The 26,827-nt window shown below is 42.0% G+C and overlaps 1 protein-coding gene across 3 annotated transcripts in view; it reads left to right on the top strand.

Annotated features, from left to right (window-relative positions):
• The window catches only part of med24 (mediator complex subunit 24), a 71,101-nt gene that overhangs the window by 36,868 nt on the left and 7,406 nt on the right, over window positions 1-26,827 (top strand). For 2 of the 3 annotated variants that reach the window (XM_072561408.1, XM_072561405.1), the window contains 9 exons: window positions 79-161; window positions 2,889-3,130; window positions 5,051-5,150; window positions 6,557-6,732; window positions 7,907-8,171; window positions 13,043-13,224; window positions 15,489-15,582; window positions 20,926-21,025; window positions 25,585-25,665. In XM_072561408.1, the coding sequence (XP_072417509.1) occupies window positions 79-161; window positions 2,889-3,130; window positions 5,051-5,150; window positions 6,557-6,732; window positions 7,907-8,171; window positions 13,043-13,224; window positions 15,489-15,582; window positions 20,926-21,025; window positions 25,585-25,665 (1,323 nt within the window). The remainder of the gene's footprint in view (window positions 1-78; window positions 162-2,888; window positions 3,131-5,050; window positions 5,151-6,556; window positions 6,733-7,906; window positions 8,172-13,042; window positions 13,225-15,488; window positions 15,583-20,925; window positions 21,026-25,584; window positions 25,666-26,827) is intronic. The other variant, XM_072561407.1, reaches the window with a different exon arrangement.

Here is a 26,827-nt window from a genome sequence, read left to right as displayed (position 1 = left end):
TGTATAAAATGTATAGTGTCCTTTGCTTATTTAAATAAAACCCATTGACTGATATGCTCAATCTTTCCTTGTCTGCAGCAAAAGCAGCTTCAGTCCGAGCACTGCTATTCGATATTTCCTTCCTCATGTTGTGCCATGTTGCTCAAACTTATGGATCTGATGTAAGTGCAAAAGGGTTCCTAAATCTATTAGAACTGCAATTTGTATTGTATGGTAAGCAGTCTATGTTTAGTCACTACATTTGTGATAATGTAATCACACCTACAACTGTAAATTGCTATCACTAAATGGATTTTCAAATGTTACTGAGAACAATACCTACACCTACGTCATCACAAGTGCACTTATTTTAGTCCAAGTAGTTTGCACTTATTTTTATGTAAGGTGCTGAATGCCAACAATATCTTCCTTTCTTGTCTTTGACACTTTGCTGGAGTTTCTTTGGAAGCATGAAATGCAAGAACTGAACATCTCCTTCATCTCAATTTACCTTTCCAATCTTTTCCTTTCAATACAAGGTTCTGAAACTTTGCCAAACTCAGACAGGAAGTGATAATAATAGTAATAATCAGTGCTAGTAGGCTAAGCTTTAATGATTCAAAATAGTAATAATTTTGTACAGATTCTGATGTGTACCGAAAGCAGTTAGCTGTTAACAGTGTACTTAAGAATCTATATTTTTCACCTTAATGTAATCTGGGTAAAACTGGTAAAGTATGGTTTGCACTCGGTTCAATAAATCCACCTTGTGTCCTGGCAACCCAGCTGTTGGACTTGAGCAGCTTGGTCCTCCTTGCACGTTTACTTGCTGGTTTCTCCTCTATTGAAGTTTCGAACCTCTGGCTGTTTAGAAAGGATTCTTATGTGAACTGTTGATCAGTGCTGAATAAATCCAAAATTCTCAGTGAGAGAATGATTTAAAGAACCCATTGTGTTATACTCTTTATAGCCAGTTCATGAGAAATGAAACCAAAGCCAGTCTCTGTTTGGAATAAATTTAATCACTGAGTTGAAATATTATAGGTACATATCTCCTGACTCCATTCTATTCCTGTGGTTACTAAGTATCTTTTTAATCAACCTGTTTGGTGTGTTATGTCACATGTCCATGGCTATCACATCCTGAGGTGAAACTTGAACCTGAACCTTGTGGTTCTGAGGTAGTGACGCTATTGCTGTGCTACTAAAAGGTGAAGTCGCCATAGTCCTACCAGATCAGAGACTAACTCTTTCATCAGCGAGCAGTGATTGGTGGTTATTTAACTCTGAGGGTCACCACACCTCAGGCAAGGGGAGAGATTGAGAATAAGAGTCTTTCCTGGTAACCTCAGTTGGTGCAGGAATTGAACCCATGCTGCATTGCAATCCAGCTGTCCAGACAATTGAGGTAACTGACCCTTCTGTGCCACTAGGACCTTTTTAGCAAATATCTTTTTATATATTTTTTTTAATCAGCCTGTTTGGAATGACTGTGACACATTTCCAGGACAGGTGGACTTGAACACAGACCTTTTGGTCAAGTGGGGGGGAGCACAATAACTGTGCCACAAGACCCTCTTGAATTATACACAAAAGTAACAATCCAGTTATTGTCTTCCAGCCTTATGTGCTTAACTTGATACTAGCGGGTTCTGAGGAGATTTGTAGCTCAGGTTGTGGTTCTTGATGTAGATTTGCTCGCTGAGCTAGAAGGTTCGTTTTCAGAGGTTTTGTCACCATACTAGGTAACATCCGAATGAAGCGCTGATGGTGTAGCCCTCCTCTATCAACAAACACATTGACTTGGATCCCATTTACCATCCCCTGCGAAAAAGAACAGGAAATGGCATCACCATAGGAAATGATGTCGCCACAGGAAATGACATCACCAACCCAAAGAAAGCGGGCTACACCACCAGTGCTTCATTCGGAGGCTCACTGAAGATGTTACCTAGTATGATGATGTAACGTTTGAAAACAAACCTTCCAGCTCAGCAAGCAAACTTAATTGATGCTATTCATATATTGTCCCTATTTATTAGATTAGATTACTTACAGTGTGGAAACAGGCCCTTCGGCCCAACAAGTCCATACTGACCCGCTGAAGCGCAACCCACCCAGACCCATTCCCCTGCATTTACCCCCGCACCTAACACTACGGGCAATTTAGCATGGCCAATTCACCTAACCTGCACATTTTTGGACTGGAGGAGGAAACCCACGCAGGCACTGGGAGAATGTGCAAACTCCACACAGTCAGTTGCCTGAGGCGGGAATTGACGCTGTGAGGTAGCAGTGCTAACCACTGAGCCACCGTGCCGCCCCAAATTATTAAATTCTGTGCAGTGAGGTTCGCTGCAGTGCATTGCTACAAATCATTTGTTCTTATACCAATTTTGAACCAGACCTTTCCAACATTTATTAGTGTCGGCACTGAGATTTGTACTGCAAATTTGTGTCCACACAGGACCATTTGCAGAAGTTGATTTATTGGAATTCTGTGCACATTTAGTGCTATGGTTCAGAGGATAAATCATTTTTGTCAATTTATGTGAATGTTAAATGAAAAGTAAAATTGTCTTTATTTCTTGTGTCTCTTTGCATTTCTTGTAAATCTGCTGCTAAATTGTTGAAGAGCAACAATAGTTTGAGAAGGTGTGGGTCTAATCATGGTATTTTAAAATAATTTGATAGATTTCACCTGACAGCTTGATGTGGCATCTTTTCTTCTTTATGCAATCGATGAAAAACTTGTAAAAATATGTCATCGACCTTCTTAAAATAATGTTATTAATGTCCTGAGGGTATGTAATATGCCAAGTAAACATAGATGCGTTCTCCCTTGCTGTCATCATTTAAATCAAATTTTGCAGCTCGAACTGGTAACAGTGTTTGTGCTTTTATTGCAGGTCATTCTGTCTGAGCCCAGCACATCAGGAGAGGTGGTATTCTTTGAAACATGGATGCTGACCTGCATGCCTGAGGAAGGGAAGATCTTAAATCCAGAGCAAGGATTCCGTGCTGACCCCACGAAAGTGGAGTCACTTGTGGCTCATCTCAATTCCTCCACTGAAATGAAGCTCGTGTATGTTGCTACCTGCTTTTGCTTTGCCGTAATTCTGTTTGATGATTATTTTCAGGATGCAGAGTGGTAGGTGTCTCATCCTCCCATGTATTGCCTCAAATGGTTTGTCTGACCTGAGTTGCCCTCTCAGCTTGTTCAATAGTGTAGGTTAGATGGGCTTCAGATTGGTTTCACAGGGCTGAAGGGCCCATACTGCGCTCTATTGTTCTATATTCTATACTTCACACAGTGTTTGAGCAGGACTCACTGCTGCAGTACAACCAAAGAATCCTTGCCAAATCGCTCGCTCCACTTGGCACTCAGCTCCATTTGGCACTCAGCTCCATTTGCCCCTGCACCTATCACTGCCATCACTTGCCACTTCATTTGGCATTCTCCTTTCCAGTTTGTTGCCCCACATGCTATCTCCTGAGTCACTCTGCTTTTGACCACTCTCAGCCTCTCTCCCACTTGTCACCTTGGTCTGTTGCTTCCAGACACTGAACAGAGAGGTTACAAAGTGGTAAGTGAGAGGAAGTGACAGTTCAGGAGCAAGGCAGGCAAGTATTTGAAGTAGGGTACCAAGTAAATCGATACTCCAGGATTTGAACTCATTTAAAAATTTTGTAAAACACTCATTGCTGCTAATCTTAGATGTAGGTACCTGATTGCTGCACCACTGTCAGTGACATCACAGGTACAATGACTGCATGGGCAATTAGTGCAGTGGCAGTGGAAATAACTGCAGGCTTTCTACTCATCATTCCAATCAAAGTGAATAAGTGAATGTTCACCCATATTATACCCAAATGCTATTTTTTTTCATCCACACACTCAACTATGTATATCTCATTGCAGTCAACTTCTTCCTCTTTGCAACTTACTAACATACATTCCACCTCCTCTTTCCAGTCATTGTTATAGTTATAAAGAGTTTGTGACCCAAACCTTTTGGCACTTGGTTAGTTACAGCTTGCCAACACAAAAATACATATTCATCACTACTCTGCTTCCTGTTAGTTAAATAATTCTTTATCCATGCTAATATGTTACCCTATACACCATCTGTCTTGTGCTACTGCCTTTGATGTTACGTCTTAAGTTTTTAGAAATCCAAGTAGACCATATCTATCAGTTCACCTCTCTTCGTCGTGAATGAGACCTTCCAAAATCTCTAGTAGATTAGTTAAAGATGATTTCCCTTTCACAAACCATGTTTGCTCTGCCTGATCGCAGTGTGATATCTAAGTATCTTACTGTAACTTCCTTATTAATAGATTCTAGCATTTTACCTATTATAGATCTTAGCCTAACTACCTATAGTTTCCTGCCTTCTGCCTCTGTATTTTCTTCAATAAAGCTGATCTCACAGATAGTCTAGAAGCTCATATCTCTATTGATACATGATATATGCAAGACTTGGGAGTTTACATTAATCTGTTTTTCTTCGGATGCTTTATCTTTCTTAGTTTAGTTCCATATATCAATGCAGACAAAGTTTTTTAAGTCTTAGTTCACAATGACTGAGATATTCACAAGTATTTTTCTAACTGTAGCTCACACCAACTGGTTATACAGGGTGTGTCTGTTGAATTATTTACTGATGCAGTTATTCTGACCCATCTATATTTAAAAGTGAAAATTTGTGAAATAAGTAGACATTTGATCAGTATATAAAAAAGAGAGATTGGATTTACTATTCCAGGCGCATCAAATCTGCAATCCAAAATTATTCAGTGCTAAAAAAAGAACAACTTTAACTGTATAGATGAGCTAGTTTATGGGTGAAGAAACTGAATTTTTTAGTTGAATATGATTTTTCTGTTTGTTTTAATTCTGTTTTTGAATATTCATCCTCTGATGCTTTGTACAAATACCTTCATTTGTTTTCATTATCTGTATTAACTGTTGTTTCTCCAATGCTCTGTTACCATATTGCCATTTGGAATATTCAGTGTGCAGCATATCTACGATTTAACTACATCCATTTTATGCTTTACTTCCAAGCCAGGTGAAATGGCACGAGGTATGTTCCTGTACACCAGCAGCTATCCTAGAAGTTCTTAATGCCTGGGAGCATGGACTTCTGACATTTGAGGCAGTGCAGGTAATGCTGTGGTTTTGCTGTGTAGGGCTATGAACTTATCAATATAGTGTGGAATGCATGTCCTCAGTACAGGTTCAAGATCATGTTTCCTTGAATCTGCATGACTGCACAGTAATCTGGAAGTTCCCATGTAAAATGTACACGTCCCATTTAATTAAATAAGTATGCCATGCACAAGAAAAATTAATCAGAGGGATTGGTTCTCCAGATCATTGCCTTTGGACTGCATTGTAATAAGAAAATATACTGGCACCTAAAGGACATTCGGTAAAGTCACTGCCAATTAATTCCACAAACGAAATGGTTCCATTCTTAGCTTGTGCAAGGTAAACTGATCTGATGAGCATGACAGTGATTTAGAGAACGAAATATTATCAGTGTTTCTATTCCCGAACGCTATTCAGTATTTCTTACTGGAAGTGCATATAGGTAAGCAGTAGGCAATAAAAAGGTTAGATTTTCTTGTGGTTCTCAGATTGTAGGATATGTGTCCATGAAAAATAATAAATGAGTTGTTGGAGGATGGCTCCTGCTGGTGGGATTAAACCCCAACATCTCATTTAATTCATTATTTTTCATGGACACGTTTCCTACAATCTGAGAACCACAAGAATAATACTATGAAAAAGAGAAATGATTACAAAATAAGTAACCTGGGAAAATTAGAGTAGAACACTTTCTTGTTTAGTCCACTAGAAAATTGTACTGTTTGGAGGAAACCATGAACAGTGCTGAACTCCAACTAATTTAGTACCTTTCTGATGTTGAACCCATAACTCTGCTTCTGTTTCAAAGACTCTGAACATTCAGTTTTTTTTTGAGCTCTAAATCGGTTGCCCTTTGGTGTTCTTTTCTTGCTAATTGTTTCTCTTATGCCCCAGCTGGTTTTATTCCAAGTGTTCTTCATCTCATAGTATCATAGAGTACAGAAAACCCATCAAGTTTGTGCTGTCAAAAGCATACTATTACCAACGCTAGGCTCACTTTACTGCACTAGGCCCATAGCTTGAATGTCTGGACACTTCAAGTAGTTGGCCGAGTACTTTTAAAAGGTTGTGAGTTTTCCCACCTCATCTACCTTCCCAGGCAGCATGTTCCAGATCCCACACCATGCTTTTTTTCTCAAATCTCCCCTAAACTTCCTGCTTTTCACCTTAAAATTATGCCTTCTTGTTATTGGCTCTTCAACTAAGAGCTGTTTTCTATTGACCCTGTTGAAAAGGTTGGAAGTTTTGGTGTCCAATATCAGTCCATTGTCCTTCTGTTTTAGTTTAAGAAGTAAAGTTGGCTCATATGTATGTTGAGACATTTGTAATGTGTGACTTAAATTTCAATTAGTCTGTGAACTGTTAGGGATGAATTTGTAATAATGACTGCTTAGTTTTTCTGTTTTTAATCTGAAACAGAAAATTACCGATAACATCAAAGGGAAGATTTGCAGCATGGCAATCTGTGCAGTGGCTTGGTTAGTGGCACACGTAAGAATGTTGGGTCTGGAAGAACGTGAGAAACCACTACAGATGATCTGCCAGCTTGTAACACCACTGTATGCAGAAAACACACTTCAGTTCTACAATGAGCGGTAAATTCATTGGGTCTCAGCGTTGAGAGTTAGAACCTGCCTCAATATCATTAGTTTTGTAAGAATGTATTTTCAATAGGTTGTCATCAAATTTTAGCCAATTACTTATAACTATCAGCTCGCAATTTAGTCATAATCATCTGAACTCAACTTTGTGTTTCTCCTTAAGAAAAATGCATGCTCCAGTTGTATAAGCATCTGTTTGTATAAACATCTTATTTTGTATTTTGTTTTCATTTTTAAGGTATCATTTTTTGGTCAGTTTTGGCATTAGTTCTGTGATTGGTTGGTAATGCTGTAGTTAAATTGGATGCCGTCGAATGTATTTTGACAATATTGACAGGGGATAATGAAGCTGTGCCTTGTTTTTTAAACTGATTTACATCTGTGAATTTTCTTCCCTCCTCTGCTAGAGGTGCTGTTCATGGTGTGTTAATTCATAAGTGCAAGCAGCTCTCGAGTAACCTACACAAGTTGCTACTTTACACACAGACTCTAAACAAGATACACCGTACTATAATGAAGTCAAATTTTCACCAATGAGTGGTCTTCCAGCCAAAGAATTGGAAAATGAATCAAAAGCTAGTTAATTATTTTTATCGCTTCCATGATGCACATTGACTGTAACCAGTTGTAACTGCCATCTCTCTGAGGATGGCTTTGCAAAACCTGATGGCCTCTCCTTTTTGTATGTTTTCGTTGGGATGTGGGTGTCACTAATGAGGCCAGAATTTATTGCCTACACTTAATTGCTGTTTGAACTGAATGTCTTCCTCAGGCCCTTTCAGAAGACATTTAAGAATCAATCACATTGCTCTAGGCCTGGAGTCTCATTGTTGGCCAGACCTGGGTATGTGCAGCAGATGTCCTTCTGTTGTAAAAACACTCAACAATGGTCACCATTAATCTAAGGAGCTTAGTCTAACCAGATTTTCACTGATTCAAATTTCACTACTGCCACGGTGGGATTTGAACCCATGTCCCCAGAACATTAGCTTGAGTCTCCAGATTACAAACCAAGTGACAATGCTGCAACACCACCACCTCCCTGAAGGGATGAGACCTTTAGCGTTTGTAAGGCTGAATGTATAACCATTTGGTTAAACCAGGGTCAGTACCTTTACCCATTACAGAATCAGGAGAGGCTGTTATTAATGTCTGTGTTCTTTTCCAGCGTGGTTATTATGAGCCTGATTTTGGAGCAAATGTGTGCTGATGTCCTGCAGCAGACTGCAACCTCCATCAAATTTCCTTCAGCAAACCTAGATCCTATCCCATACCGGAATCTATTGCCAGTGAAGAAGCCAATTAAAGAAGTGCTCATTACCAACTTCAATGACATCCTGAATAAAGGCTGGGTGGACAGCCGCTCCATCCATGTGTTTGAGGCGTTGCTGCATATGGGAGGAGTGTACTGGTTCTGTAATAACCTCATTAAGGTAGGTGTATGAAACTGAGCTGTCTTGTGACTGAAATTTAGGTCAATGTGATTGTAATTTGTCACTTCCATTTGCGCTGAAGACATTACTCAAAATCCAATGTGGATAATAATGATATCAAGGCATTCTTTGGGATGAGGCTTTTTGGAAGTAATTTGAAAAGTAGCTCACCATTCTATTTCATGCAGAGTCAGGAGGAATTGGAACTGATGACAGCCCAAGGAAATCCCAATGATAGCAAAGGGTAGAAATATCAGGAACCTGTCAGCAATTTTCAAATCCTCTCAGGCCACAGGTGAGAAGCCAGGACAGTGGAGGACTGCTAAGATTTTTCAAAATTCACTCTTGGCTCATGGGTGTCGTTGGCTGGCCATCATTTATCTCCACCCCCACCCTCCTCTAGTTTATCTCTCCACGCTTCAGGCTCACTGCCTTTATTCCTGATGAAGGGCTTTTGCCCAAAACGTCGATTTCGAATCTACTTGGATGCTGCCTGAACTGCTGTGCTCTTCCAGCACCACTAATCTAGAAACATCATTTATTATTTGGGCAGCACGGTGGCACAGTGGTTAGCACTGCTGCCTCACAGCGCCAGAGACCTGGGTTCAATTCCCGCCTCAGGCAACTGACTGTGTGGAGTTTGCACATTCTCCCCGTGTCTGCGTGGGTTTCCTCCGGGTGCTCCGGTTTCCTCCCACAGTCACAAAGATGTGCAGGTTAGGTGAATTGGCCATGCTAAATTGCCCATAGTGTTAGGTAAGGGGTAGGGGTAGGGGTAGGGGTGGGGGTGGGTTGCGCTTCGGTGGGGCGGTGTGGACTTGTTGGGCCGAAGGGCCTGTTTCCACACTGTAAGTAATCTAATCTAATCTAATCTAATCTACCCATGCCTAGTTATTATTAAGAAAGGGAGACAGGGATTGGGCGGATAGTCGATCCAATCTTTGGTGATGTAATTAGAATTCTGAGCAATCAAATATATCTACACCTGGAGAGACCTGGATTGATCAGAAACAGTCAGCATAGATTTTTTGAAAGAAAGATCATGTTTAACAAATTTGATTAAATTTTTTGAGGTAATGCATTTGACCTTTTGTGGGCTTTTGATCAGGTCACTCATTACAGACTGGTCAAGAAAATGAGAGCCAATGATATCCAAGATAAAGTGGTATGTTGGATGTTGGTCCAAACTTGCTGAGGGTCAGAAAACAGAGGGTTATGCTAAAGGGATGTTCCTGCAATAGGAAATCTGATTGCATTGGCATTCCACAGAGCTCAGTGCTGGGGTACTTGATGTTTGTGCTGTGCATTAGTGATTTGGATCTAAATGTAAGGGGGATGATTTATGCAGTTTGCGGATGTTAGTAGGATGGTAAGTAATGCAGATTACTGTAAACTGCAGATAACAAATTGGTCATTTGGGCAGAGCAGTGGCTAATGGAATTCAACCAGCAAAAGTGTGAAGTAATCAACATGGGGAGGGCTAACAATGCAACTGTTTAAGCTATGAATAGTAGGACCCTAGAAATTTCTGAAGATTAGAGGAATCTTGGTGTATATATCTGCAGACCCTGAGAGATAGCAGGGTGGTAGTTAAGGTGGTTAAGAAGACGCATGGAACACTTGCCTTTGTTAGCTGAGGCATGGAGTATATGAGGAAAGAGGTAAATCTGGAACTGCATAAAACACGACTTGGGCCAAAAGGTGGGTATTGTGCGGAGTTCTGGTCACCATAGTGTAGAAAAGATGTGACTACACTAGAGAGAGGGCAGAGGAGACGTTCCAGGATGTTGCCTGGGCTGGTGAGTCTGAGCTATGAGGAAAGATTGGATAGGCGAGGCTTCTTTTCCTTGGAGCAACAAAGGTTGAGAGGAGACCTAATACAGGTATTGTAAGATTTAAAAAAGGCATTGACAGGGAGCCACTTATTCATTAGTAGAGGCGTCATTAACCATAGGGCACAGATTTAAGGTTGAGGTAGAAGGCTCAGAGAAGAGCTGAAGAGAAAGTCTTTCACCCAGAGGGTGGTGGGAGAACTGGAACTCACTGCCTGGAATGGTGATTGAGTCAGAAACCCATGCAACATTTAAGCAGTCTTTAGATATTCACTGGTATTGCCACACTCTCCAGGGCTATGGACCAGAAGCTGGACTGTGGAATTAGTGCAGGCAGATCTTTGTTGATTGTAATGAGTATGTTGTGCCAATTGGCCGCCTTCTGTCCTGTAAACACCATAGAAATATAATGATAGTAGTCATAGGTTGGATCTAACTGCTATATTGCTTCAGCAACAAGAATCTGAAATTGCAGCTTAATTAAATTCATTTATTTCCTTAACCAATAAAGTAGTTTTGTTAAAATTGAAGGGTAATATCATGTTGATTAAAAATAAGCAAATGGTCCTGAAATAATACATTGAAATGGTTGGCTGTATACTGTTTTGATGTTTTTTGCTTGTATACAGGAGACACCCTTATTTAATGGTAAATGACTGATGTGTGAGGCTCTCTAATCAATTGATGGCCAGTCTTGATGGAGTCAAAGGTGTTTTCTTGCCCATTCCTTTCATATGTTGACCAGTCTTAACTGATTTACCAGAGCTGCAATGTTCTCACTGCATCTGTAAACATATCAACCGATCTCCCCAGCCGTGATTACTTTTAACATTATTGATTCCAGTAGCACAACAAAATCAGAACTGTGCATGCCTTTTATCATTCATTAATCAATTATGGGCATCACTGGCATGGTCAGCTTTTATTGACAATCACTAATTGCCTTGAGAAGGTAAGCCATCCTCATAAATGCTGCAAACCATATATTATAGGTCTACCCACAACACTAGGTGAGGGGTTTTCAGGATATTCAACGAGTATTGATGAAGGTATGGAGATTGCAGATGCTCATTGATGTGTTAGCATTCCATGACACTGCTTTGTAATACCAACAATCTCTTTACTCATACATGCATTAACTTGTAAGGAGTTAATTAAATATATAAAATAGAATAGCCTTACTTGTCCTGTGCACTCTGGGACTTGGCTCACACTCGCTCTGGTCCCCATTCTGGGACTCGGCCTACACTCGCTCTGCTCCCCGCTCTGGGACTCGGCCCACACTCGCTCTGCTCGCCGCTCTGGGACTCGGCCCACACTCGCTCTGCTCGCCGCTCTGGGACTCGGCCCACACTCGCTCTGCTCGCCGCTCTGGGACTCGGCCCACACTCGCTCTGCTCCCCGCTCTGGGACTCGGCCCACACTCGCTCTGCTCCCCGCTCTGGGACTTGGCCCACGCTCGCTCTGTTCCCCATTCTGGGTCTCGACCCACATTCGCTCTGCGCGCCGCTCTGAGACTCAGCACACACTCGCTCTGCTCCCCGCCCTGCGACTCGGCCCATGCTCGCTCTGTTCCCCGCTCTGACACTCGGCCCACACTCGCTCTGTTCCCCGCTCTGACACTCGGCCCACACTCGCTCTGCTCCCCGCTCTGGGACTCAGCCCACGCTCGCTCTGCTTCCCGCTCTGACACTCAGCCCACGCTCACTCTGCTTCCCGCTCTGACACTCGGCCCACACTCGCTCTGCTCCCCGCTCTGGGACTCGGCCCACGCTCGCTCTGTTCCCCACTCTGGGACTCGGCCCACGCTCGCTCTGTTCCCCACTCTGACACTCGGCCCACACTCGCTCTGTTCCCCACTCTGACACTCAGCCCACACTCGCTCTGCTTCCCGCTCTGACACTCGGCCCACACTCGCTCTGCTCCCCGCTCTGATACTTGGCCCATGCTCGCTCTGCTCGTCCCTCTGGGACTCGGCCCACACTCGCTCTGCTCGCTGCTCTGACACTCAGCCCACACTCGCTCTGCTCCCTGCTCTGGGACTCGGCACATGCTCGCTCTGGGACTCGGCCCACACTCTCTCTGGGTCTCGGCCCACGCTCTCTCTGGGTCTCGGCCCACGCTCGCTCTGGGTCTCGGCCCACGCTCGCTCTGGGACTCGGCCCACGCTCGCTCTGGGACTCGGCCCACGCTCGCTCTGGGACTCGGCCCACGCTCGCTCTGGGACTCGGCCCACGCTCGCTCTGCTCCCCGCTCTGGGACTCGGCCCACACTCGCTCTGCTCCCCATTCTGGGACTCGGCCCACACTCGCTCTGCTCCCCATTCTGGGACTCGGCCCACGCTCGCTCTGCTCCCCACTCCGGGGCCCGGCCCACACTCGCTCTGCTCCCCACTCTAGGACTCAGCCCGCACTCGCTCTGCTCCCCGCTCCAGGACACGGCCCACACTCGCTCTGCTCCCTGCTCTGGTACACAGCCCACAGTCGATCTGCTCCCCACTCTGGGACTTCGCCCACACTCGCTCTGCTCCCCACTCTGGGACCCGGCCCAAGCTCGTTCTGCTCCACACTCCCGGACTTGGCCCACACTCGCTCTGCTCCCCACTCTGGGACTCCACCCACGCTCGCTCTGCTCCCCGCTCTGGGACCCGACCCAAGCTCGCTCTGGGACCTGGCCCACATTCGCTCTGCACCCCATTCTGGGACTCGGCCCACGCTTGCTCTGCTCCCCACTCTGGGACCCGGCCCACACTCGCTCTGCACCCCGCTCTGGGACTCGGCCCACGCTCGCTCTGCTCCCCACTCTGGGACTCGGCTCGTGCTTGCTCTGCTCCCCACTCTGGGACCCGGCCCATACTCGCTCTGGGACCCAGCTCACGCTCGCTCTGCTCCCCGCTCTGGGACCCGGCCCACACTCGCTCTGCTCCCCACTCTGGGATCTTGGCCCAAACTATAGCCTATACCTCTGCCCTGCATTTGAAAGGATTTAGCTCAGCATCTCCAGCAAGTTGCTTAATTCATGTATTATCTTCTCCTTTAGGAACTGTTGAAGGAGACAAGGAGAGAGCATTGTTACAAAGCTGTTGAGCTACTTCATAGTGTGTTTTGCTTGGATATGCAACAGATCACCTTAGGCCTGCTGGGCCATATCCTGCCTGGACTCCTGACCAACTCTTTGAAGTGGCAAATGCTCATGGACCCACCTGGACGAGCTCTTGCCAAGTAAGTCATTTTCCTTAACAGTTCATGTTACTAGAACAAAACCATTTTCTGCTGTCAGCGCAGCTTTTCTCTTTGTTGAGAAAACTCATGGACTCTTTGTACAAAACGTAAACACCTGTTGTGTCATTCCATGGAAGAAGGAAATAATCTATATGTGTATACTTTTGCCTAAGTCAGCTTTATTATAACCAGGATGATGTTTGATCAGTAAACCAAAATGTCTCTTTCCGGGATGAATGGGATACCTCAGTACCAAGCAGCAATAAATTTACAATGTTTTATTTGTCACATTTGTCCTCTTTTGCCTCTTAAAGCGTCAGGTTTTTACCATTGCACAATACCATGGATATTGGTAAATGTTAAGTATTTTTTATGTGGGTGGTGAGATGCTGTATGTTGGTTGTCAGTTTAATATACTGGAGAATTGGCCACCGAACCTTGGCTTTGTCTTTGTCTAGAATCTGCACATAACATGCTTTCCAACAGAAATAAAGCTCATTCAATTAATTCGAAATATTCCCTTGCCCACAGTTTTTATTTCATTATGAAACCATAGCACTGAGCTTCTCATAGAAACGTTTCGGTTGTTAAATTTAATTCACTAAGTGAATTTGTAGATTCTGCATGACATATGATAGTAATACACAGTAAACGTCTTTGAAAGCTTTAAGACCATGCAACAATAAACTACATATTGCAAGATTGTTTCTAAATAAAATTCTACATGCCTAAATCCAATAAAACAGATAATTTAGATACTTGCTGTTGCACTAATTCCCAAAAATCAGCAACTGCAGTGCTTCTTAAAATTAAACAGTGAATTTCAGTTGCCAAAGGATAACATTTTATTTTAATGCATTGGAATAGTTCCAAAACATTTTAATGAAAGTTTGACCTCTCTGGTAGGATAATTTTCTTATTGGAGTTATTTATTTGTTTTTAACATTTAAGTGAAATGAGTAATATGCCTGAAATGAATGTCCATAGGGACAATAAAGTGAAATTGAATTGAATTGAATTTAAAAATTAATCAGCAGCTGCTGCTGTCTAGAAAAATGTGACTGGAGAGAATGAGGATCTGACCTGACTCCAGAGTAAAGCAAATGAAGTCTTTCAAATATTTGTCCACAGGCATTTGGAATCCCTTGAACTATTTGTAAACCGTCCGCGTCTCATTTAGGTTTCTAATAAACAGAGATTCTACCTCACCATTATTTGAACATTTCAGTTTCAAACTGTGAGAGTAAGAATGGCCAAAACTTCCTGCAGCAGGGCAATTAAAATTTTAAAAGGGTAGATTGTACTAGGTGTGAATATCAGTGCATTAGTAGTCCAGGGGACTAGTCTATAGTTATAGCGTCATGCAGCACGGAAACGCACCCTTTGGTCCAACCAGTCCATGCCGACCATAATCCCAAACTAAACGTATCCCATCTGCCTGCTTCTGGCCCATATTCCTCCAAACCCTTTCTGTTCATGTACTTATCCAAAGGTCTTTTAAAGGTTGTAGTTGTACCTATATCCACTTGCTTAGAAAGTTCATTCCACACAAACCACCCTCTGTGTAAAACATTTGCCCCTCATGTCTTTTTTAAATCTCTGTCCTCTCACCTTAATAATGTGCCACCTAGTCTTGAAACCCCTCCCCCTCGCCCTCATCCTAGGGAAAAGTCAACTACCATTAACTCTATCTATGCACTTTATTATTTTATAACCTTTTATAAAGTTGCCTCTCAACCTCCTTCTCTCCAGTGAAAAAAAGTCCCAGCCTATCCAGTCTTTCTCTATAACTCAAAACCTCCATACTCAACAACATCCTGGTAAATCTTTTCTGAGCCTTCTCCAACTTAATACCAGGGGGACCAGAACTGGACACAGTATTCCAGAAGAGGCCTCTCAAATGTCCTGTATAACCTCAGCATGACTTCCCAATAAATGGTAGAATTTAAATTTAATTAATAAAATCTGGACTTGAACATTAGTCTTGGCAATTATATTCATAATGATTACCATCAATAAGCACCTTGTTACTCGGAAAAACAAATCTGCCGTTCTTACCTGGTATTATCTTATTGTGACTAAGCAAGCCACTCATTTCAAAGACAAATGCTGGCCTTGCCATGCAAAAAAGTAAATTAAAGTCACAACTACTTTTTAGTGAACATGTTAGACTATTTTGTAATGATTATTAATTTGTTTATTGTAGTGTTTATTAGGAGCAGAGGAGTTCCATTGATTTAACCTATTTCTTGTGTTAAATGCAGGCTATCTGTCTGGTGTGCCCTGAGTGCTCATTCCTCACATAACAAGAATCAGGCCACAGCAAAACAGAGGAAAAGACACCGAGAAGATATTGAGGTGAGAAAGATGTATTTCAACAGTAAGTTATTTATTTTCTAATATATAATAGTGTATTATTATACATTTATGCTGTTAAGGTGATAGATTGATAAAAATATTAATCTCTTTTAGATGCAGTTAATAGTTTTATTTCTTGAGAGCCCCATTACTCTTCTCTTAGAGCTAGCAAAGGATGTTTGGGTTTCTGAATTGTAAGTGCATTTAGGGAGAAAGCATTTGTAATTTTGCTGGTATACATAAGTGAAGTTCTTCCTCCAAACATTATCTTTAAAGATTTTTTCTTCTGTCTTTTAAAATATCTGTGGGGCATCTAGTATTGGCTAATGGAGATCAAACATTTTACTTCCACTAACTAAATGCAAAGTGACTTTAATTAACCGCAGTATTTTACTCAGACATACATGGGAATTAATTAGTTGTGGCTTCAGTATTTCCTTTATTCCTTTTAATCAGAATTACTGACTTTTGTAATCTACACATGATAGTGTATATATCAATAGGATGGATGAGCACAGACTTAAATTATACATGTTTAACTTACATCAGCGTTGATTTTTCTTGGCAATTCTGTTTATTAATACCAGTGATGATCAATGAACTGAAATAAAGCCCTGAGAGTCCTGCCCATAGGCAGTCTTGTCCCATTTACTGACTACCTTATAGAAGTGGCCTTTTCACCTGACCGTCATTCATTAGATTAACACAGGGACAGTAGTCTTTGTCGGCAGGTCATGCTTATGTGAGATTGGACATTTGCCACCACAGGCCTAAATGAAATGTTGCAGCAATTGAGCTTTCGAATTTTACATATGTTATGATCCCAACTACAAGAAAGTCAGATCTGTGATGAAAACTTACACCTCTATCTGAACTTTATTGGGTACCTACTTAACTGACTCCTTACAGTTTCATTGCCATGGACTGTAGGAGCAATTAAACAGTCCTTTCCAAATATACCAACATGAACATTTCACAAATCAAAGAGCCTAAACTTTCTCAGCTCTAATAACCTCCAGATTGATCGCCAGAATTACCTGGATTTTGAAATGTCACAAACACAATCCTTTCACTGAGGTAACTGTTTCTCTAAACTATTGTGAGCTCTTTTGAGGAAGGAATTTTTTTACTCCACGGTTCAGAAAAGATTCACAAAGATGTTGCCTGGGTTGGAGGATTTGAGCTAGGGAGAGGTTGAAAAGGCTGGGGCTGTTTTTCCTAAAGTGTCGGAGGCTGAGAGGTGACCGTATAGAGGTTTATAAAATTATGAGGGGCATGGATAGGATAAATAGGCAAAGTCTTTTCCCTGGGGTGGGGGAGTCCAGAACTAGAGGGCATAGGTTTAGGGTGAGAGGGGAAAGATATAAAAGAGCCATAAGGGGCAACGTTTTCATGCAGAGGGTGGTAAGTGTAAGCAATGAGCTGCCAGAGGAAGTGGTGGAGGCTTGTACAAATGTAACATTTAAAAGGCATATGGATGGGCATATGAGTAGGAAGGTTTTGGAAGGATTTGGACCAAGTGTGACTAGATTAGGTTGGGATATCTGGTCGGCATGGACAGGTTGGACCAAAGGGTCTGTTTCTGTGCTGTAAAGCTCTATGACTCTATGAGTGGTAATTGTCTGGAACTTGATGCCCACAAAGGTGATGGAAGTAAAAGTAGACTGTGATTTCAAAAGGAAATTAGATGAGCAATTGAAGGGAATAAATTCCCAAGGTAACAGGGATCAAGCGTGGTTCTGGGACTGACAGCGGTGTTCCAGAAGGAGCTGGCATGGATTCCGTGCGTCTAATTGGCGTCCTTTTGTGCTGTAAATGACTGTGATTCTGTGGATTCTTTTTCTTTCCAGAAGATAGGAGCAGGCATAGGCCATTCAAGCCCTCAAGTCTGCTGTGCCATTCGATTAGATGTGACTGCTTTGTACCTCCAGTCTTATTTTCTTGCCTTTATTCTGTTTCCCGATATGAGAGTCTATCCTCACAAAACTCTGTATCTCTTTTCGTCTTAAAAACTTCATTGTCCTGCATCCAACTTCTTGATTACATGAAAATAATTGCAAAAGAGTACTTGGGAACAGTGGGAAACAGGTTCACTTTGGGCTTGTGAATTACAGACTCTGATATCATTTGCTAACAGACGTGTGGATTGCAAAGTGGCTGCCATTACTCACCAGTCTGTTTTCCAATCTTCATTTCATGCACAGAGTTTCCCATGAGAACTAACTTTGATTGCATTGAAAGTAACTTCAGGGAAAGAAAAGAAAATCAATTATTGAATAATATTGGTATATCCACTTCCGTCTTCCTCCCAACAATTAACCACAATTATGTTTTCTAAGTTTGAAAGTGAAACCAGTAGAATACAAAGTTCCCTTAAAAATGCTTTGGACTTAAAGAATGAATGGAGAAAATCCACACAAAAAACAGTGTCTGCTTGCAAATAGTGTGAGGGCTGAAGGGGAATTGAAATTTAAATAAAAATAAGAAATGACAGACTAAGTGGAGAGAATAGTTAATTGGTTAAATGCACTATATGGTGTGGCATTGTACCATACAAACATCGAGTCCCAAGTGCACTTAGAAATGGCTGATCTTAGTGCTTGGCAGTGTGGCTGTTACTGATGCCCTTAGTGCATTTTTGTAAAGTTCTTAGACTGATAGCTACCTAGTTATCCCTGATAGTGCACACTTTTTGACACAGGCTAAGAGAATGTTTTCTGGGGCTCAGAAGGTCTTCACAATTTAGCAGTTGGCATGCATTGTCTCGGCAGAGAAATGTCTACTCTGCTGCTGCTGCCCAGAGCTGCTGAGCTTGAGGTCAGTGAACAGTAGGCAAAACAATTCAAGTGAAAATGGTGGAAAGAAAAATATCCGGATTCAAGTTTGCACTTCAGGCAAAAGAAAATTTTGGTTGAGAATCTTGATTGGGATCTAGAATCAATAGAATTGCACAGAGAAAAGAAAACTTCATTCAACTGGTCATTCCAAACAGACTTGGATGAATGGCCAATCCTTTTTTCCTAATTTCTATACTGCTTTGAGTGTGGAACTCTAACCCTTAAAAATAACCATAGGATAGGATAATTTCCAGCTACTGATCTCACATTAACCAACAATTTTCTGAAAGGCAGCTCCTAATTGGTCACATTTATGTCTTCAGTCCAGTTAAGAAAGACAGGTGGGTTCCTGGGACGGCATGTTCAGTCGGAGGGCCTATAGCCTTGGAATGGGGGCAGCCCTACAGATGGAAGTAAGCACTGTTCCTGTAGTACGGCTACCATCAGTGCAGTCAATGTTGAGGTACCCTTTGAAATGACATTCACCATTCTAAAATAGACTGTGGCCAATTTGTCAGGCCAGTGCTGTGGAGAGGTTGCTGCTGTGGTGTACAAATGACTGCGTCTCAGGTGAGTCTGGAAATGAAAAATGGCTTTGAACCCCATCCCCCCCCCTCCCTCCGCACTGCCCACTTGAACCAGCCATTGGTAAGCCACCTCCAGGCACCTGCTGGACTTTGGCGTTAGCAGGATCAGATTAGATTAGATTCCCTACAGTGTGGAAACAGGCCTTTTGGCCCAATACGTCCACACTAACCCTCCAAAGAGTAAACCACCCTGACCCATTCCACTGTCCTATATTTACCCCGACTAATACACCTGTCATTATGGGCAATTTAGCATGGTCAATTCACCTGACCTGCACATCTTTGGATTGTGGGAGGAAACTGGAGCATCCGGAGGAAACCCACGCAGACACGGGGAGAATGTGCAACCTCCACACAGACAGTCACCCAAGGCGGAAATCAAACCAGGGTACCTGGCGCTGTGAGGCAGCAGTGCTAACCACTGAGCCACAGTGGACTTAGAACAGTCTTTCAGTTACTGGGAAGATTCTAGTAGAATCCTTAATCTTCCCACAATAGATGCTAAATTAGTCAAATAAGGCTACCTCCTCCCCCTCTCTGTCTCTCTTCCACCCCCCCCACCCCCCCACCCCCAAAGACCTTCTGATTCATCCAGTTAAGTCATTTGAGGGTGACAGTACATTGGCTCAATGATTTGGTACTCATGTCTAATTGGCTTTCCAGTCCCATCTTCACGGGGAAGATTCTACCCTCGCAAATCTGTCACTCCTTCCTGAAATTCTTTTAACATATAGCAGTCTAATTTCCTTTTCATTTGGCTTCCTTCACCCTTTCAAGTTCGACAGTCCAGATTATCAGAGCCTATTTTGTAACAAATAAAACTACTTTGCCAAATCTCTCAAACCTGTGTCCTCTGGTTATTGACCATTTTGTCAAGAAAATTAGTTTCCCCTACTGGCTCATTGCAAACCCTTTTTGGTAATGAACGCCATTAAATCTTGCTTAACTTTCTCTTCTCTTAACATTTTCCAATTAAATCACTGCTCATGCTTGGCATCATTCCCATAAATCTCTTTTGCATCCTCCTGATTTTTTAAAAAATTCAATTTTACAGTAATTTATTTACAAGCGGAAGAATGATTTTAATTATTGTTAAAGTGAGGGATCTTTCCATTTTAGGAACAAGCCCAGGTGTGGAATAATCTTCAACCACAGAGTTCCAAAAACATTCCATCAGCTTAACTTTTGAGAGGCACCTTACGCTGCAACACGTCTGCTCTGGCCCAAAGACGTGCTTTATTAATAATGCAAGCCTCGTTAAAACATAAGAAATGCAACAGGAGTCTAAATATCCCTTGATTTCTTGAGAGAACAATAATCTGTCTAACCAGCCTTAAATATATTCAGTGCTCGAGCATCAACAATTCTCATCTCAGAATTAAATCATTGTCCAGAAACTGGTCCAAAATTTCCATTCTCTATGCCCACCGCTCTTTGTCCCTTTCACTAAAGTTTAATTAAGAAACAACTATATGATATGATTGCACTTAAATTTATGTCAGAGGAAAATCATAGGTTTTGTAACATGTGCCACTGATATTTTTTTTCAAAATGAGAAATGGCCATATGTAAATCAGGTCTAATACTAGAGGATAGCTGACACCAATTGAGCAATTTCCCAGAACACTATCAATAGTCTGGGAAGGATACAGGAGAGGCACAAAAGAGATGTAATATTTGCTGTTTAAGCGCAATTTCTTCATTTGCATTGCTGGTTGGTAAGAAATTATCTTTAACATGTAATAGAGCTATTTTAAAATTTCCCAATCTACCATAAGATCTAAACAAAAACTTTCTTATGCGTATTTGGACAGGTCGTGGTGAAATTGTAACGCATTGCACTAATTGTGTCTAGTTTACCTATAAAATATATCTATAAATGGTGGCACGATTAATATGTTGGACTGCTGTTTCAACAGGATTACATCAACCTCTTCCCTCTGGATGATAGCCAGCCGTCAAAACTGTTACGACTGTTGAGCTCAAATGAAGAGGATCCAAATATTCTGTCCAGTCCTGGTAGGTATTCCTGACCAAAATCACTATGCAGCCCAAAGAGCAGTGAATTTTATTAGCAACTTGGTTAGGTGTTCTGATATTGTGTAACCACTTAACCATATAGAAAAAGGTATCATGAATAGAATCCAAAAGACAATATATAGTTTTAGTATAATTACAAGAAATAACAATGTAACCATGAAGATAAACACTACATGACACATGCCTGCTGGCTGTATCCCACAAGTTGAGATGCAACTGATTTTGCATCATAGAAGTATAATAAATGAGAGAACGCTCTTGTACGTATAATTCAAGTTTAATGGACTCCACACTTTGTAATGTTGCGTATGCATATTAAAGTTATATGTTGTTGATAGCCATAGCAATAAACAGTTAACCCAAGAGTACAGAAGCTCCAGAGAAAATTTCCAGCAGTCTGCAGGCACATTTTGTGATGTGATGGTTGGATTATTTCTGTTTAGTTGGTTATCTGACATTTGAAAGTATATCACTGTATATAAGAGCCTCCAAAGCATGTATTTATATCATCAACAGTTTTATTTAGGCAACAGAGAGTCCTCACACCGGGTTGAGTTTATGTTTAGGGTGGTGGAGCCAATTCCAAAGAATGTGGGAAACTCTGAAGTCGGGGCCTCCAACATAGTGTTGAGTTTGAACTCCACATTCACAGAATGGGTAAAGGTGCAAAGCAGGTCATCAAAAATGAAAACAAAGGCAGCAATATACGTTTTGAGAGTGTCATTAAGCCATTCAGTTAATCAACCCTGCTCCACCATTCACTCCCTCAGCCTTGATCCACCATTCACTCCCTCAGCCTTGATCCACCATTCACTCCCTCAGCTCTGATCCACCATTCACTCCCTCAGCCCTGATCCACCATTCACTCCCTCAGCCCTGATCCACCATTCACTCCCTCAGCCCTGATCCACCATTCACTCCCTCAGCTCTGCTCCACCATTCACTCCCTCAGCCCTGCTCCACCATACATTCCCTCAGCTCTGATCCACCATTCACTCCCTCAGCTCTGCTCCATCATTCACTCCCTCAGCCTTGATCCACCATTCACTCCCTCAGCCCTGATCCACCATACATTCCCTCAGCCCTGATCTACCATTCACTCCCTCAGCTCTGATCCACCATTCACTCCCTCAGCCTTGATCCACCATTCACTCCCTCAGCCCTGATCCACCATACATTCCCTCAGCCCTGATCTACCATTCACTCCCTCAGCCCTGCTCCACCATACATTCCCTCAGCTCTGATCCACCATTCACTCCCTCAGCCTTGATCCACCATTCACTCCCTCAGCCCTGATCTACCATTCACTCCCTCAGCCCTGATCTACCATTCACTCCCTCAGCTCTGATCCACCATTGACTCCCTCAGCTCTGATCCACCATTGACTCCCTCAGCTCTGATCCACCATTCAACCCTCTACATCATTCAGTAAAATCAAGGCCAATCTGATTGTGGTCCCAGTTCCACATTCTGACTCCCCTTTAACTCCTTTTTTTCACCAAGAATGTATCTACCTCTGCCATAAACATTATTCAGTCACTGAGGTAGGGAATGCCACAGGCTCACGATTCTTTGGGAGAAAGCATACTTCACATTTTTGTCTTAGACAGAAGCTCCTTATTTTTTAACCTTCATTCTCTAGTTTTAGCTCTTCCCTTAAGAAGAAACACCCTTTCACCATTCATCCTGTCAAATCCTTTCAGGATCTTATATATATTTCCATTAGGTCCTCTCTCATTTTCCAAACTCCAATGAATAAAAGCTCAATTTGTTTAACCTTTCCTCATAAGATAACACACCCTGTTCCCACAATCAGTCAACTAAACTTTCTCGGATGTGCTTTTGACACTTGTATCCTTTCTTAATTAAGAGGATCAATATAGTAAGCAGTGCTCCAGATGTAGTCGCACCACTCCCCTGTGCTACGATAGCAAAACATTCCCTTGCAATAAATGACAACTATCCACTTATCATCTTAAGGACTAGCTGTGCCAAATATTAAATTGTTATAACCATTACCAGGATACCCAAATCCCTCTGTGTCTCTGAGTTCTGCAATCTCTGTTTGTTTAAGTAATTTGCTGCTGTCCTAAAGTGAATAAGTTCACATTTTCTTCCATTATATTCACATCCGCCAATTTTTTGCCTACTCCTTAAGCTATCCAAATCTCTTTGAAGACTTTGTATGTCCTCTTCACTACTTGCTACCCTATCTAAATTTGTTTCATCAGCAAATTTAGCAATCATGCTTTTGGCCCTGCATTTCAAACCCGCCAACTCTCACAGCTACCTGGACAACACTTCACCCCACCTCTCCTGTGAAAACATGATCCCTTATTCCCAATTCCTCCACCTCCGCCGTACCTGGCCCCAGGAGGAGCAATTCCGCTCCAGGGCATCTAAGATGGCAACCTATTTTAAGACTGCAATTTTCCCTACCTCATGATCAACAGTGTTCTCCAGTGCATCACCTCCAGTTCCTGCACCTCCACCTTTGAATCCTGCCCCTCCAACTGCAGCAAGGACAGAAACCCCCGGTCCTCACCTTCTACCCCACTAATCTCCAGATACAGCATGTTATCCTCTGCCATTTCCACCACCTACAATCAGACGCCTCCACCAAAGGTATACTTACCTCCCCACCCCATCTGCGTTCCACAGAGACCATTCCCTCTGTGATTCCCTTGTTAAATCCACGTCCCAACTTCCACTTCCGGCACCTTCCCTTGCAAAAAGAGTAAAACCTGCACCCACACTTCACCCCTCATCTCCTTCCAAGGCCCCAAAGGATCTTTTCACATCCGGCAGAAATTTTCCTGCACATCCAAACACCTCATCTACTGTATCCGTTGCTCTTGATGTGGTCTCCTGTACATTGGGGAGACAGGACGCCAAATAGCAGAACGTTTCAGAGAACATCTCTGGGACACATGCACCAAACACCCCACTGCCTTGTGGCCGACCACTTCTTCTCCCCCTCCCACTCTGCCAAAGACTTGCAAAGCCACTGCTAAATCCAAGCCACCCAACACCTGGAGGAAAAATGCCTCATCTTCTACCTTGGGACCCTTCAACTATATGGCATTAGCGTCAACTTCAACGGTTCCCTTAGCTCCCCTACCCCCACCCCATTCCAGATCCAACCCTCCAACTTGGCACCAGCCTCTTAAACTGTCCTACCTGTCCAGCTTCCTTCCCACCTATCCACTCCACCCTCCTTTCCGATCCATCACAATCACACCCCACTTGTATCTGCCTATCGCCTTCACAACTACCTTCCTCCCGCTCCCACTCCCCAATTTATCTCTTCACCCCCTTCCCCCTGCCCACACACATACATTCTGATGAAGGGCTTATGCCTGAAATGTAGATTCTCCTGCTCCTTGGATGCTACCTGATTGGCTGTGCTTTTCCAGCACCACACTCTCAACTCTGACCTCCAGCATCTGCAATTTTCACTTTCTCCTTTTGGCCCTGTTACCTAAGGACTTGAGATAAATTGTAAATAATTGAGGTCCAATCCCTGATCCCTTGGCACTGCATTCATCATTCATCTTATTGTGCCTACCTAACAGTGATCCAATTTCCTTGCTCCCCTGTTCCTAGCAAACCAATCCTCCATCTATCCTCATACAACAGAATCATCCAGAAGGCCATGCTTTGCCTGGTAATTCAATCAGAGCAAGAAACTGCCATTAGGTTAGCAATAACCAAAAAAATCAAGGCTGAGATAAAGTCCTGAGAGGCTTAAAAGAAGGCACTGAAGCGGGATGACGTCTGAAAGAGCCCATGTCTGATAGATGTTAATAAGAAGAAAGCTTGAAACTAATTGCAGTGGTACCAATTAAACCAGAACTTTAAAGTGGTGACCAAGTGACCTTTCACTGAGGTTTTACTGTCTATAAGGTCAAAATATATTAAGATCATTTCAGCTAGTTCTCGTATAGTGTAAAATAGTTATTTTCTTTTCCCATTTGTGCATAATAAGCTTTGATGTTCTTTTGTTAAAGTACAATGGCAGCCTCTGTGACTAAGTTCAGTGACTGACCAGCATGGCAAACAGATGGGGGGAAAATAAATCTTACAGCCTATGAAGCCTGGTTTCACTTTGGGATACGAATTGTCTAGTATTACCATCAGCTGGGATTTTCATACCTGGCAACAAATAATCATGAAAATAGTTTACTTTCTCCCAAAACACCAACTGTGTTCAATCCAAATATTTTAGAGCAAAGCCGAAGATTATTTTAGGCATTTTAAAGGCCAATGAAAGATTTCACTTTTCTACAGAATTTCAAACAGTGACTAATACGGAAATGAGTTGACATTATATATCCCTTGGGTATCGTTATGGTGGAGCTTCGCAGCATATTTTAAAACATTATGTACTGTTTTGGAAATTCAGTATTTCTAATGCAACTTTTTATGTTTTACAAGAAGTAGAAATGATGCTTGCATTTTGATTTTTCACTTCTGTGCTACCATTTAACTAAATTTTCATTTAGCTTCTTTTAATTATTTAAATATTTATCTTTTAGGTGATCGTACAATGAGCAGCTCACTGTCAGCCTCTCAGCTTCACAACATCAACATGAGAGACCCCTTGAACAGGGTATTGGGTGAGTGTCGGATGGCCACTAAAGTCGATCTGTGTATGTTGTTATTCTGACATCTGGCCATTTAACAACAATGTTATAGGCAATATCTTCTCTAAAAGTTAATCGTGTGCAACTTTTTTCCCCAATCTAAGATTTACATTTTTCTTGTGCAGCATTTAACACTGAGCAAAGCCTGTGTACATGAGCAGCTTAGCAGAAACATTCATTCTTTGTAAAGTACTTTAGGATGTCAGTTTTTTGTTTTAAGGAAAGGTTTATTAGTTATTTCTATGTAAACTGACTACTGTGCTGTTTTGTGATATTTTACATATTTTCCATATGAAATTTCTAGTGAATTATTTGTTACTGCTCCCTTGTCACATAATTGCTAAACAAATTTATTGGCTGCTAACTAGAATTTTTACATGTGGTTTTCTTGGAAATTGATATCCTGTGTTTCTTAAATACTAAAGTAGTCTCTGATGTGAGTTATCTAATCAATATAAGGGAAAGGACTTCACTTACAAAAAAAGGAAATTGAGCAACTATTGAGAGAGTCAGAAGATTTGTATCATGTACTTGGTGACAGTTTCCAGATGGTGGAAACAATGAGAAAGAAGCTTCTTCCTCTTGCTGTGGAATTGTCTGTTTGTGTAAGAGTAATAGCTTTTCCATAAACGCAAACTGCAACAAGTTGGTTTAGTGCTTATTGCTAAATTCCTGAGGTCCGGATTTCACATATGACAGCAGCTTAAATTTCAGTTCTATTCACTGCATGTTTGCTAAATGAAAAAGAAAGAATAATTTGAGGCATTTTGAGCTAATTTGTAATTTATTGAAGGAATACCCCCAAAATATCCCAAAGCACCATATAACCAATGAAGTACTTCTGCAGTGTTGCTGTTATGTAGGCTCATGTTACAGCCAATTTCTTATACAGCAAGATCCCACAAATGGCAATAAGATAAATAAATAGTTCTATGATGTTGGTTGACAAGAAAGTGTTGGTCACTGGATTTGGGGAAGTCTCTCAGCATCTTTTCTCCAGTAGTGCCATGAGATCTTTAATATTTACAAATGTGGAGATGTGAGAATTCACATTAGTATTTGGAGTTTATTGAAGTGATATTCCTATGGTCCGTCAGTAAGTAGGAGAGAAAACGAAATCACTAGTCAATTTCTA

Source organism: Chiloscyllium punctatum, chromosome 42 (genome assembly GCF_047496795.1).
Source record: "Chiloscyllium punctatum isolate Juve2018m chromosome 42, sChiPun1.3, whole genome shotgun sequence".
Classification (NCBI taxonomy): Eukaryota; Metazoa; Chordata; class Chondrichthyes; order Orectolobiformes; family Hemiscylliidae; genus Chiloscyllium; species Chiloscyllium punctatum.
The sequence above is the reverse complement of the archived record's forward strand: the minus strand, read 5'-3'. Positions and strand labels throughout refer to the sequence as shown.